The following is a 15,303-nucleotide window of genomic DNA, read 5'->3' as shown; positions in this document are numbered from 1 at the left end:
AAAGTTAAATTGTTTATTTAAGCTTTTTAAAGAGATTTTATTTATTTTTAGATAGAGGGGAAGGGAGGGAGAAAGAGAGGGAGAGAAACATCAATGTGTAGTTGCCTCTTGTATGTCCCCCAGTGGGGACCTGGCCAACAACTCAGGCATATGCCCTGACTGGGAATCCAACCAGCTACCCTTTGCTTCGCAGGTGGGTGCTCAATGTACTGAGCCACACCAGCCAGAGCTATTTTTCAGCTTTTTTGGTTTGTGTTTGAGATAGTCCTGCAATGCTATGAACTATCCTCTTAGGATTGCTTTCCCTATATGCCACAGATTTTGGGTTGTTGTGTTTTCAATTTCATTTGTTTCCAGGTATTTTTTTATTTCTTCCTTGATCCCATCATTAACCCATTCATTGTTTAATAACATTATTTAGCTTCCATGGCTTTTTGTAGTTTTCAGTTTTCATCTTCTGATTGGTTTGTAGGTTCATAGCATTGTGGGCAGAGAAGATGCCTGAATAATTTTAGTCTTCTTTTATTTATCGAGACTTGTTTTGTTACCTAACATGTGGTCTACCCTAGAAAACATTCCAAGTGCACTTGAAAAGTATGTATATTCTGCTGCTTTGGGGTGAAATGCTCTGAAGTTATCAATTCAATCCATTTGCTCTAGGCTGCTGTCTCCTTGTTGCTTTTGTCTAGAAGATCTATCAATTGAAGTCAACAGGACATTGAAATCCCCTACTGTGACTATATTTCTGTTGATCTCTTCCTTTATGTCCATCAAGATTTGCTTTATATATTTAGGTGCTCCTTTATTGGGTGCATAAATATTTACATAAGTTTGTTGTACCTTTTGATCTGAGGAGGGCCTCTCAGAGACAGTGTGTGTGTACACACACACACACACACACACACACACATATATATACTTTTCTTATCTACTCAGCTACCCAATGTCTTTTGGCTAGAGCATTTAATTCATTTACATTTAAGGTGATTATTGATAGGCATGTATTTATTGCCATATTATTTTTAACTATTTCCCTCTGTTTCGTTTTCTTCTTCTTAAAGTAATCCCTTTAACATTTGTTGCAGTACTGGTTTGGTGTTAACAAACTCCTTTAGCTTTTTCTTGTCTGGAAAGCTCTTTATTTCTCCCTCAATTTTAAATCATAGCCTTGCTGGATAAAGTAGCCTTGATTGTATGTAGGTCCTTGCTTTTCATCACCTTGAATATTTCATGCCAATCGCTTCTGGCTTAAAATGTTTCTTTGAGAAATCATATGACAGTCTAATGGGAGCTCCCTTGTAGGTAAATAAGTGTTTCTCTCTTGCAGTGTTTAGGATTGTCTCCTTGTCTTTAAGCTTTCCCACTTTAATCATAATGTGTCTTGGTGTAGGCCTCTTTGGGTCCATTGTTTGGGACTCTGTGCTTCCTGGACTTCTGGGTCTTTTTTCTTCACCAGATTAGGGAAGTTTTTGGTAATTATTTCTTTGAATAGGTTTTCAATCTCTTGCTCACTCTCTTCTCTTCTGGCATTCCCATGATGCAGATGTTGTTACACTTCATATTGTCCCAAAGCTTTCTTAAGCTGTCCTCATTCTTTTAAAATTCTTTTTTTTTTTTTTTTGCTGCTTTGTTTGGCTTTTTTTCCTACCTTGTTTTCTAGATTGTGGTGGACTCTGGCCAGCAGAGTTCCACCTTGTTGTGGCTGAAAGAGAAAATACACAGGTGACAGCAATCCTGTGGAGAAAAAGGGAATGGCATGGCTACTCTCTCCAAGGGAAAGAGAGTGCGCCGACCCTTGCTTAGACAGGCTTTTATTGTTTTCTTAGGGCTTACATCGAAAAGAGCTTTATTATCTATTACATAGAATATTGTTGTCTACATTCTAGGTACAATCAAGGAAATGAAAATAACATCCAAAGGGGAATGGCGGCAAGCTGATTAGCTCGGTTCTTGGGTGAATTCACACAGACTTTGAAAATTACCTTGAAGATAGATAATGCACATTTGTTGTTTTAGACCAGGGTGATAGAGTTTTAGCAAGAGCAAGCCATAACAATCAGTATGCATTTTCTAGGCCTGATTCCCACGGGAAACCCTTGGTTTGAAGGTCTGGCTCCTGCCCACTTCACTTCCGTAGGTTTTCCATGCAGAGCTGAGTCACATTTGCCAGACTGAAACAAACCGGTCCCCTACACTAAATCACTGATTTGATCTTCTGCTTCCTCTAACCTATTATTTGTTTCTTCCAGTGTATGAATTTATTTCAGATGTACATTATTTTGGACTGGTCCTTTTTATGATTTCTGTGTTTTTTCATGCTATTGAGTATCATTATAATCATTACTCTAAACTCCTTATCCGATCATTTGCTTGCCTTCATTTCATTTAGTTCTTCTGGAGAATTTGATTGTTCTTTCATTTAGGGTGTGTTTCTTTGTCTTCCCATTTTGGCTGATTCTTTGTATTTGTTTTAATGGACTAGTTAGATCTGCAAAGACTCTAGTGCCGGCCAGTGTTGTCCCTGCCTGTGACTGACTCTGGGAAACCTGCTTGGAACTTTCAGTGATCCACAAGTTGTGGCTCCCTGTGCTGGGCCTGGGTGTGTATAGAAAGAACTAGACTGCACACCAAGGCTAGCTTTTACCAGCACCTGGTCCAGGGGAGGATCAGTTAAAGTCTCAGAGCTCCCAGAGATCCACCTTTGCTGTTCATCTTAATCACTGATATAAGCTCCAGCAGTACTCAGTAGCCTGATTTAGGCTCCACTGGGTAGAGTGAGGGGTTATTGATTACTCTTAGGCTGATGCCACTTGAAAGGGAGTGCTCTACCCAAGAAAGATGGTTTCTGCAATATGGGGAATGATTTAACACAGAGACCCTAGCTGTTGATGCTTTAGCTCCATCCCAAGCCCCCAACCCCAGTCACTCCTCACATGAGACTAGTCCTCTCTGCCTTCCCTCTGCCAGAACCCAGGGTAAATGGCTGCAAATGAAATTTTGTGCATTGGCCCTTTAAGAGTCTCTTGGTGTCTCTAACTGTCTCTCCCTGGTAGACCTAAACCCTGCTGCTTTTCACAGCTGGATGTTATTTTGATTCCTCTCCTAGTTTTGGTGCTCTATGCTGGGGAGCCCAGCTTGGGGTTCTGACCCCATACTTTCAGAGGGAACAACCCTGACTGCTGAAATATCCCTCCAGAATTTCAGCTGTCTCCTGTGGGAACACAGCCAGCCCTCCCATGCCTCTGTACTCCCTACCAGTCTTATTGTAGTGAAGTGGTTCCTTGTGTATATCCTTGGTTATAATGCTTCTATCCAGCCAGTGTACAGTTGATTAGTCAGGATATTTTGTGTTTAACTTGGTTGTAATTCCAGTTTGGTCCTGGGAGGAATTTAGTGTAGCTTCCACATATGCCTCCTCCATTTTGGGTCTGCTAGCACATGTTCTTTGTTGATTTATTGGTGATGGCCATTCTGACAGATGTGAGTGATATCTCATTCTGGTTTAATTTGCAATTCTCTGATGATTAATGACATTGAACATTTTCTCATATGTCTGTTGGCCATCTGTATATCCTTTTTGGAGAAGCGTCTATTCAGCCCCATTGCCCATTTTTTTAATTGAATTATTTGTTGTTTGCTGAATTGTATAAGTTCTTTAAAAACTTTGGATATTAATCCCTTATCAGATGTATCATTGATGAACATATTCTCCCATTCAGTGGGTTGTCTGTTTATTTTGTTGGTGATTTTTTGTGCAAAAATATTTTAGTTTTTGTAGTCCCATTTGTTTATTTTTCCTTTTGTTTCCATTGCACAAGAAGATATATCAGAAAAAAATATTGCTATGAATAATGTTTGAGATTTTACTACCTATGTTTAATGATAGGATGTTTATGGATTAAAGTCTTATATTTATAAGTGTTTCATCCCTTTTGTGTTTATTCTACTGTATGGTGTAAGGTTGTCTTGTTTCATTTTTTTAGCATGGATATGTGTGGGGGGATGCAGGCAACAGAATCTTTCTGTCTGCTGAGCATAGCAAGTAAGGCGTCCTGGACACAATCTTGCTGTTCTGGCAGGAAAGGGGGTGGCAATTCCCTCTAGTGGAGAATGCCCTGAGCTGTTCTCCCAAATGGCTTTTATTGGGAATGGTATTTGTAGGTGTACACAGAATACATGCATAGTTCATCAATCAATGTTAAAAAGGCTATAGTCATACAAAAACAGGTATTATCTATAATAACAATTGAAGGAGCACAGAGATTTGTCATAGGTCAGGGTCTGTTCGTCATGCTGATGCCAGAGGATCTTTAAGATGTGTTTCATGAGACAAGGAGTTTACTCCTTATGCCTTGAACTTAAACATCTGGTTTATATCACCAGGGCTATACAAAACAAAGCAGAGCAAGCTTGCAAGGATACAATGTACATTTCAGGCCTGATTTCCATGGGAACCCTAGGTGTTAGAGTCGAGTCATGCTTGCTACCTGTGTTTTTACCTGGTTTTCCAGGGAAACTTACTAGCCCCTTTCAGAGCCTGCTCTCTCGGGGTTGCAGTCTCAGAAACCACACAGAGTGGTCCTCAACACATATGTACAATTTTTCCAGCATTAGTTATTAAAGACTGTCTTTACCTCATTGTATGTTTTTGCCTCTTTTACAAAATGTTAATTGACCATAAAGGTGTCAGTTTCTTTCTGGGCTTTCTATTTTGTTACATTTGTCTGTATGTTTCTATTTATGTCAGTACCATGTTATTTTGTTTATTATGCCCTTCTAGTATAATTTGCTATCATACAGTGTGATTCCTCCAACTTTGTTTTCTCTGAAGATTGTTGTGGCTATTTGGGATTTTGGTGGTTCCATATAAATCTTTGGAATACTTGCTGTAGTTCTTTGAAATACACCATTGGTATCTTGAAAGGAAATGCATTGCCTTTGTAGATTGCTTCCTGTTGTATGGATATTTTAATGATGTTAGAACATAGTATACGAGGTCTGTTTGGAAAAAGTCTAGCCATTGTTAATGTAATGAGAACGGTTTGCACAACATTGATGTAACTTGGCAGCCAAGGTGAGTGGACTGGAACACAGATGCATGAACAGTGATGACCTCACTGTGCTAGTCAGTGGGAACAGTAGACACTCTTGAGTTAGCATGTGTACTGTGTGGCTGTTGCATTCAAAATGACTGAGTGAGTTGTGAATCTGCATCAAATTGTGTGTTACGCTTAAACGTTCCTCTGCAGATACTATTCAGATTATTCAGAAAGCTTTCAGGTACAATGTAATGAGTGTAGCACCAATAAGTGTGACAGAAACACTTCAAAGATGGTTGAGACTCTGTTGAAAGTGATCCATGTTCTGGAAGACCTGCAGTAAGCAGAATACCTGAGAATGTTGAGCGTGTACAGGCTGCAGTCAACAAAAAACGGTGACTGATAGTGCAAGAACTAGAAGCTGGTGTGGTGATTCCAAAATCTGTGTCTGAGATATTGATGCAGGATTTTGGCATGAAACGTATCATGGCAAAATTTGTACTGTAGTTTCTGCTACCAGAGCAGAAGGAACATTGTGCTGCATTTGCTAATGACTTGATTTAAATGGCTACCAATGAACCATATTTCCTCAAGAAGGTCATAATTAGAGGTAAATGGTGGGTCTATGGGTAAGATCCTGGAACGAAGGCCCAGTCATCCCAATGGAAGTCTCCTGGTTTTCCATGCCTGAAGAAGCTGCAACATCATTGCAGCAAGATCAAGACCACGTTAACTATGTTTTGTGATTGGGAAGGTGGTGTCCATCACAAGTATGCTCCTCCAGGCCAAACAATTAATGAGTACTACCTAAGTGTTCTTTGTTGGTTGAGAGATGCAATACAATGAAAACAACTGCAGCTATGGGCAATTGGTGACTGGCAGCTTCATCATGACAGCTTGCTGCTCATGCATCACGTCTTGTGCAGAGTTTTTTGGTGAAAAATCTAATCACCCAGGTGACTTAGCCCCACTACAGCCCAGATTTGGCACTTTGTAACTTCTGGCTTTTCCCAAAACTGAAATCATCTTTGAAAGGGAAGAGATTTCAGATTGTTGATGAGATTCAGGAAAATATAATGGCAGCTTATGGTAATTCCAACAAAGGATTTTGCAGAGCATTTTGAACAGTGGAAGAGATGCTGCGAGAACTGTATGAGGTCCCAAGGTGCCTACTTTGAAGGGACTGAGTTGTCATTGTCCTCTGTACAATGTTTCTTGTATCTTATATCTTCTTCTATAAATCTATTTTTCATATTACATGGCTGGATACTTTCTGGCAGACCTTGTATATTGTATGTTATATACATATATAACAACACAATATATACTAACAACATAAATTTGGATACTGTCAGTAGAGGAAGCATTAAAAGAAGTGACTTTTGATCTAAGATGAAAATGAACCAGCCCTGCAAAATCCTGATTCAAAGATTTGTGGGAGATAGAGTAATCTGATAAAGTGCTAGGAGATGGAAGTAAGCTGGGACATGTTCTATGATCTGAATTAGACCTTTTCAAGGAGTAGTAAAGAGGACAGTGTTGAGATAATGTGTTATAAGCAGAGGCATTTTAACCACTGTGAGTTTGATTTTATAATAAAAATACAGAGAAATTGTTGAAAAACAGTTGAGTATGAATTTTTCTTTCATCATCAGAATCGTGTGGAGAATATTAAAATAGGACTGCCCAGGACTGTAGAATCTGATCCAAGAGATTTATGTGGTGTCTAAACCTCAATATTTGTAGTAAGTTCCCTGATGATTCAGATCCATATCTAATTTGAGAACCACTGATTTAAAATGTTTACAGGCATACCTTAGAGATATTGTGTGTTTGGTTTCAGACCACTGCAATAAAGTGAATATCATAATAAAGAAATTCACACTTTTTTTAGTTTCCAGAGTATATTAAGTAATATGTACACTATACTGTAGTCTATTAAGTGTACAATAACATTATATATTAAAAAGGTGTGCATACCTTAATTAAAAATTGCTTTAGTGTTAAAAAATACACAAACCATCATCTGAGCATTTAGCATGTCATAATCTTTTTTTTTATTTTAATCATTGTTCAAGTACAGTGTTCTCCATTTTACTCCCATTCCAGCCCATCCATCCATCCCTCCCCACTTCCCTCCCATTACCACCCTCCCCCTAGTTTTTGTCCATGTGTCCTTTAAATTTGTTCCTAGCGTGTCATAATCTTTTTGCTGGTGGAGGATAACATTAAAGACTACTGATCACATATCAATAAAATAAATATAATAATAATGGAAAAGTTTAAAATATTCAAAGAACTACCAGCATCTGAAAGAGAGACATGAAGTGAGAAAATACTGTTGGAAAAATGGCACAGATAGGCTTGCTCAATGCAGTGTTGCCACAAACCTTCAATTTGTAAAAAGCCAACCCATGAACAAAAAAACTGTGAAGCACAATAAAATGAGGTATGCCTATACTTAATCTTCAGTTTTACTTTGTTACAACACTTATTTTTCCTGCTCTTTTCTTACGCTTTTTTCCCCCTGAAATTTTGTAATTCTAGAAATTCACCGGGCATTACTTTGGTTATCTCTTATTTTTACTTTGGAAATTTTACTACTTTTAGAAAAAGGAACTACATGTTTGCTCTCTTGTTTTCTTTCAGATCTGGGGACGAAGTGTGAGACTAAGAGATTATCCTTAGAAAATGACAGTAATGAAGTAAACTTATTCCAGTGGAAGATGATGGAAAAAATGAACAACCATGGCCTTAACAACCTTATTTTAAAAAGTAATTGGGAGTCCAAAAGAAAATTTGAAGGACAAGTAGAATATGTTGGTCAAGTGAAAGTTGCATCTCAAAAAATGTCCTCCTACCAAAAACACACATCTCTTACTCCACATCAGAGGATTCATTTTACTGAGAAACCTTATGAATGTAAAGAATGTGGGAAGGCTTTCAAAGTACGCCAACAACTTACCTTTCATTACAGAATTCATACTGGTGAAAAACCCTATGAATGTAAGGAATGTGGGATGGCCTTTAGACAGACTGCCCATCTTACTCGACATCAGAGACTTCATTCTGTTGAAAAACTTTATGAATGTAAGGAATGTGGAGAATCTTTCATATGTGGCCCAGACCTTAGAGTACATCAGAAAATTCATATTGGTGAGAAGCCCTATCAGTGTAAGGAATGTGGGAAGGCCTTCAGAGTACGTGGACAACTTACTCTCCATCAGAGGATTCATACTGGTGAAAAACCCTATTTGTGTATAGAATGTGGAAAGGCCTTTAGACAGTATGCACACCTTACTCGACATCAGAAGCTTAATGTTGCTGACAAACTCTATGAATGTAAAGAGTGTGGGAAGGCCTTTTTGTGTGGCTTTGGCCTTAGAGTACATCACAAACTTCATACTGGTGAGAAACCTTATGAATGTAAGGAATGTGGGAAAGCCTTCAGAGTGCGACAACAACTAACACTCCACCAGAGAATTCATACTGGTGAGAAACCCTATGAATGTAAGGAATGTGGAAAGACCTTTAGTCGTGGTTATCATCTTATTCTTCATCACAGAATTCATACTGGTGAGAAACCTTATGAATGTAAAGAATGTTGGAAAGCGTTTAGTCGTTATTCACAACTCATTTCACATCAGAGTATTCACATTGGTGTTAAACCCTATGACTGTAAGGAATGTGGGAAAGCCTTTAGGCTACTCTCACAACTTACACAACATCAGAGTATTCATATTGGTGAGAAACCCTATACATGTAAGGAATGTGGGAAGTCCTTTAGATTGCGCCAAAAGCTTACTTTACATCAGAGCATTCATACTGGTGAAAAACCCTTTGAATGTAAGGAATGTAGGAAGGCCTTTAGGCTTAATTCATCCCTTATTCAACATCTGAGAATTCATTCTGGTGAGAAACCGTATGAGTGCAAGGAATGTAAAAAGTCCTTTAGACAACATTCACACCTTACCCATCATCTGAAAATTCATAATGTGAAACTATAAGAAAGTCTTTTCAGTCCTGTGTTCTAGAACACTCTATGAATGTACAATAGTAATTAATGCTTCCTACATGCAACTGACTTGGTATAAGAAGTTTTATATAATTAAAAGAATGTGGCAATTTATTGTCTTCTACCATCATTCAAACCTGATAAATGTCACATTCATTCTCAAAATTAATCTTATTAATATAACAAATATCGGAAAGACACTTATCTCTATCTTATCACTTTCTACTTGTGTTATATTGAGCAAGATGCTTAACTGCTCTGTGTTATAATTTATTCATTTATAAAATTAAAACTCTGGCAGTAAAATTGCTGCAAATTCAGTAATATTTATCCCATGAAGCGATGGAATTTACATTTTTTCCTCTTTAATCTGGGCAGACTTTGACTTTGACCAGTAGGATACAGTAGAAGTACTACTGTGCCATTTGTGGACCCAGAGTTTACTGGTACATTTTACTTCTCTTGAGATACTCTTTCAAGTTCAGATCCTGAATTCTTATGTTAAAAAAAAATCTGGCTACTCTGCTGAAGAGACAACATAGAGAGGTTCTGAGAATATATAGAGAGGAAGAGGTACCCAGTCTTCCAGACATGCCCACCAAAACACCAGACAGTTGAGTGAAATAGTTTTGGATCCTCCAGATCAGCCACAAGCAGAATGCCATTGAATGACCTCAGTTAATGCTATATAAAACAGAAGGATTGTCCAACTGAGCCCCTGCCCAAATTCCTGTCCCCCAAAATCATGAGAAACAATGTAATTAATGGTGGTTGTTTTAAACTTAAATGACCAAAATTCACTCCAGATACTATAAAAATCCTGAACAGGTCTATAAACAAAGGAAGAAATGTAAATGTAGTTGTGATCTTGGTTGTTTGAAAACCAGAATCAATAGTTTTGCAGGCAGTAAAATGTTTTAAAGAAGGATAATCACTAACAAAATTTTGCCAGATCATTCTATAATGCAGTATCTGAATCAATGAGGATAACCCCTAAAAATAATATCTGGACCAGTGTCAATTAAAATAAATGTAAGCATTCCCAAATGAGTTTAGTAAGTTAAACTCAGTAGTCTATTAAAATGATTATAAAACAAAATGATCTACCAGGAGTATCCAGAGGCTCAGAGTATCTAGATAGCCTCCAGAAGCTATCTGTTGTGATTCAATCAGATGTCCAGATTTTAGGTTTGCTAACAAACAGTGTAACAATATTGGAAAAGTGACATAATCCAGCCCCGATATCATATAGATTCTCTTTTTATTGTTTATCTTATCTTCATCAGCATTAAAAAGGAATGGACAATAGATATAAAAAGTCAATCTTTAAAAACTTTACATAAATAAAACTGAATGTTGCCACACACTTCATTTTGAGCCAAACTTCTGTAATGTTCCTGTAGTCAAACATACATTAAAACTTGCACCTACAAGTCCATTTTGCTGAGAATGGGCAGATTGGGCAGATGTTATTGAATACATCATTCACTGTCTAGAATAATACATGTTTTCCACTCAGGATTTCAAATGTTTAAATTTGTAAACAGTATATACAATGTGTATACAAAAATATAATGCCAAAAAGAGTATTATAAATGCTATAATAAAATTAACTTTTACTAATAGGTCATTGTGTTTCTCCTCCATGGTTCCATTTTTATGTTAGAGGTCTTCTGAAAATAGTACAGTGGCTCAAAATTTCTGAAAGTATGTTCCACAAAACAATAGTATTTAGTGGTACTTGAAAATGATTTTGTGGTCAAATAAGCATGGAATCTCTGTATACTATATTTCTTGGGGGAAAATTCACATTAAGTGTTTATCAAAAGACTATCAAAAATGTTTCATTTTATCTAACACAATGTATGTCAGACTTCAGTATAGCACTCCCATTCCCAATACCTATTTAACCAAAAATGGTGGCTTCAAGGATGGAGATGTCAGCTTTATGACAGGTGTATGGTTATTTTTATAGTGAGGAAAGCAAGTCAACATGCTATCCAATTAGCTAATTCTTTGAAAAAGAATTTTTTTAATGGTGCCTTTCAATAGAATAAAAAACCTCTAGCCCTGTTATTTAGATAAGTACATTGTAAGTATTTAGGTCCTTTATTGGCAATTTTTAGTTACATACAATTTCTCACTGAAAAATATCTTACTGAATATTTGTGTTTGTCAGTACGCATAAACAAGAGTTTCTCTATCAAAAAGTGGGATTGCTCAGTAACAGGTTATATTTACTTGCAACCTCATTAAGTACTCCTGCAGAAGTGGTGAATATCACTATGGTGCTAATTTACAACCCCTTTAACATCATGAAATTATTTCCTTATAACTTGACTTCTGGCTTGTGCCTTAATATGTTCCTGGTTAATAGTGAGTTGAGCATCTTTTACATCTCTTTATTGATAAACACTATAATGTGCTATTACTTGTGGGGGTTTTTTGCCATTTTTTAAAAAAGAATATTCATATAAGAATTGTGGAATTCTTAAAAATAATTTTTCATTAGTAATCCTTCACCTAGTATTATAAATGATAAACTTACCTTATCCTAGACCTGGCTTATATCTGTATTTATGGTGATATTGTCATTAAAGTTTAAAATATGGATACAATCATAGTGTTCATTATTACCCAATAATATTTTAAACCCATTTTCTACTAGACTGTTTTCTAGGCAATCAGTTATGTCAACTGCAAATAGATATAATTGTGTTCTTTTCTGAATATTTACAGTTATTATTAATCTTATCATAATAAATTTCCACAACAAGATTTAGAGTTAGTGATAATAACAGGCATCTAATTGTTTTCCCCAATTTAATGAAAATCTCAGTGTAATGTTTACTCTAGAAGTTGAGGTAAGTAGACTTTATATGACTCAGTTGTTTCCTTTGTCCCTTTTTTTTTTTTTTTAATCAGAAACACCTGCTGAATATTGTCAGATGCCATCTGGCACATTGATATAATGTTTTTCTTGAATTTGTTAATGTGGTAAGTTGTACATTGGTCATTAAGGAAGTATGTTATTGGTACAAGAATAAACAGATAGACCAATGAAGTAAGTTGTACATTGGTCATTAAGGAAGTATGTTATTGGTGCAAGAATGAACCAAGATAGACTTATGAAACGAAATAAAGAGCCCTGCAATAGACCTATATGTATGTGGTCATTAGACTCTTGACAAAAATTTTTCAGTGTTGTTGGGAAATGGTGGTCTTTTCAATAATTAGTGCTGAGTCAGTTGCATGTCCATATTGACAAATGAATCTTGGCTCTTACCTCACATTACACTCAAATTCCAGATACATTAGTGATCAAAGTATAAAAGATACAGGCTTTAGAAGAAAACAGACTATCTCTCTAGCCTGAAAGGAGCAATGCCTTCTTAAACAGAACACTGAAAGCACCAACCATAAGGGGGAAAAAATGGTGTTTTATTATATTAAATTAAAAAATATATTTTCATCAAAAGACCCCATTTAAGCCCTGACTGGTGTGATGAAGTGGGCTGAGCATCATCCCACAAACTGGAAGATCACCAATTCAATTCAGGTTCCAGGTTGGGGGTGTGTGAGAGGCAACTAATTGATGTTTCTCTCATGCATTGATGTTTCTCTCCCTCTCACCTTTCCCTTCTGTCTAAAAACAAATAAAGTATTTTTAAATGCTGCTTAAAAGGTGAAAAGCCAAGCCACAGAGTGGGAAAATATATCCACATTATATATGTATATATTTAACCAAGGACTTACCCACAATACCTACAGATCAATAATTGACAACCAAATAGGAAATTCAGAAAAACCTCAAATAACCATTTTTTAAAAAGGATATTCAGATGGCCAAAAGAGATGTCAAACGGTGCACAAGTTCATTAATTGTCAATAAAATAGATACCACTATATACCCATCAGAATAGCTAATAAAAAATGTGTATGAAGGACTTGTGCAAAATGCATACCTACAGTGTACCACAGAATACTCAAGCCTTCAACAATATGCTAGTGAATATTAAAATCCCCAATCTTCAGGAACATCTGGAGAGCAGGCAACCAGTGAGTACCTAACTAGGAAAACGTCAGATACCGGTAAGGGCTAAGATGGTGGGAGGGAACAATTCAGTAAGTCATTTCATTCATAGTGGGGACAGTACAGGTTTTACACAATAATAGCCAGGCTAACACTGAAAAAAAAAAAAAAGCCACAAAGAAATGCTAGACCTACCAGGTATTTGAAAATACTAACAGATCCTAATAAAATGATATGGCACTCATGCATGAAAAGACCAGTGGAATACAACAGAAAGTCTATAAATAGACCCAAATATACAGGGAATTTTAGTACTAAGGACAGGGGGAGTGACACCTTTCTGAGTATATCTTTGTATAATTTTCACTGTGGAGTTCATATTTTAAAAATAACAGAGTTCTGGTCAAGATGGAGGCATAGGCAGAAGCCCTTAGCTTTCTCACACAACCAAAAGGAGAAAAACGACCAATCTAAAGTCAATAAACAACCACTTCCAGTCAAGATGCAGGTGTTGGTAGATGCATTGTGCTTCCACACCCAACCAAAAGAAGGACAACAACAAATTTAAAAACAAAAACAACCAGAACTGACAGAAAATTGAACTGTATGGAAGTCCGACAGCCTAGGAGTTAAAGAAGAAACAATCATCCAGACCAGTAGGAGGGGCAGAGACAGGCAGCTGGGTGGTGAGGGCCAGGGCAGGCAAAGCAGCAAACTGGTGGACTGGTGAGGTGGTAGACTGCAGACTGGGCGGTCCCACATTCATGTGCAGATAAACTGGGAGGAACAACTGGGGTGTGAGACAGACTGCACAACCCAGAGTTCAGAGTGGGGAAATAAAGCCTCAAACCTCTGGCTGAAAAACCTGTGTGGTTGAGGCAGCAGCAAGAGAAACTCCCAGCCTCATGGGAGAGTTCATTGGGGAGACCAACAGGGTCCTAGAATGTACACAAGCCCACTCACCTGGGAATCAGCACCAGAAGAGCCCAATTTGGGTACCCAAATTGTGGGTAGTGGGGGAAGTGACTGAAAACCAGCAGAGAGAGGAGCAAGTGGCATTTTTCCTCCTCAGACCCCTCCCCCACATACTGTGCCACAACCGGCGATGTGGGTTGCCTGCCTTGGTGAACACCTAATGCCCCACCCCTTACTACATAACACGCGTGCTGAGATGAAAGAAATGGCCCAAATGAAAGAACACATCAAAGCTCCAGAAAAAAATACAACTAAACGATGAAGAGATAGCCAACCTATCAGATACACAGTTTAAAACACTGGTAATTGGGATGCTCACAGAATAGGTTGAATTCGGTGTCAAATTAGATGAAAAAATGAAGGCTATGCTAAGTGAAATCAAGGAGAATGTACAGGGAACTAACAGTGACAGGTAGGAAACTGGGGCTCAAATCAATGATGTGGCCCAGAAGGAAGGAAGAAACATTCCACAAGAACAGAGTGAAGAAATAAGAATTCAAAAAAAATGAGGAGAGGTTTAGGAACCTCCAGAACATCTTTAAACATTAGAACATCTGAATCATAGGGGTGCCAGAAGGAGAAGAGGAAGACCAAGAAATTGAAAATCTACTTGAACAAATAATGAAGAACTTCCCGAATCTGGGAAAGGAAATAGAATTCCAGGACGTCCAGGAAACTCAGGGAGTCCCAAAAAAGTTGGGCTCAAGAAGGAACACACCAAGGCACCTCATAATTACATTACCCAAGATGAAAGATAAGAAAAGAATCTTAAAAGCAGCAAGTGAAAAGGAGACAGTTACCTACAAAAGAGTTCCCATGAGACTATCAGCTAATTACTCAAAAGAAACCTTGCAGGCAAGAAGGGGCTGGAAACAAGTATTCCAAGTCATGAAAGACAACCTACATCCAAGATTACTCTATCCAGCAAAGGTTTCATTTGAATGGAAGGGCAGATCAAGTGCTTCTCAGATAAGGTCAAGTTCAAGGAGTTCATTATCCCCAAGCCCTTGTTATATGAAATGTTACATTGACTTACCTAAGAAGAAGAAGATCAAAAATATGAACTGAAAAATGACAAGCTCACAGCTATCAATGACTGAAACTAAAAAAGCAAAAAACAAAAACGAACTAAGCAAACAACTAGAACAGGAATTGAATCACAGAAATGGAGATCACATGGAGAGTTATCAGTGGGGGAGTGGGAGAGCGATAGAGGGGGAAAAGGTACAGAGAATAAGTAG

General features: G+C 37.5%; 1 protein-coding gene across 2 annotated transcripts in view; it reads left to right on the top strand.

Moving 5' to 3' along the window:
* LOC114511092 (zinc finger protein 82 homolog) overlaps positions 1 to 12,212 on the top strand; it is a 47,235-nt gene extending 35,023 nt beyond the window's left edge. For both annotated transcript variants that reach the window (XM_028529741.2, XM_036013373.1), the window contains exon 5: positions 7,689 to 12,212. In XM_028529741.2, coding sequence (XP_028385542.1) covers positions 7,689 to 9,046 — 1,358 coding nt within the window. In that variant the 3' untranslated portion in view covers positions 9,047 to 12,212. The remainder of the gene's footprint in view (positions 1 to 7,688) is intronic.
* Positions 12,213 to 15,303: the final 3,091 nt, after the last annotated feature.

This window comes from Phyllostomus discolor, chromosome 12 (assembly GCF_004126475.2).
Source record: "Phyllostomus discolor isolate MPI-MPIP mPhyDis1 chromosome 12, mPhyDis1.pri.v3, whole genome shotgun sequence".
Classification (NCBI taxonomy): domain Eukaryota; kingdom Metazoa; phylum Chordata; class Mammalia; order Chiroptera; family Phyllostomidae; genus Phyllostomus; species Phyllostomus discolor.
This window is presented reverse-complemented; position numbering and strand designations above follow the sequence as displayed.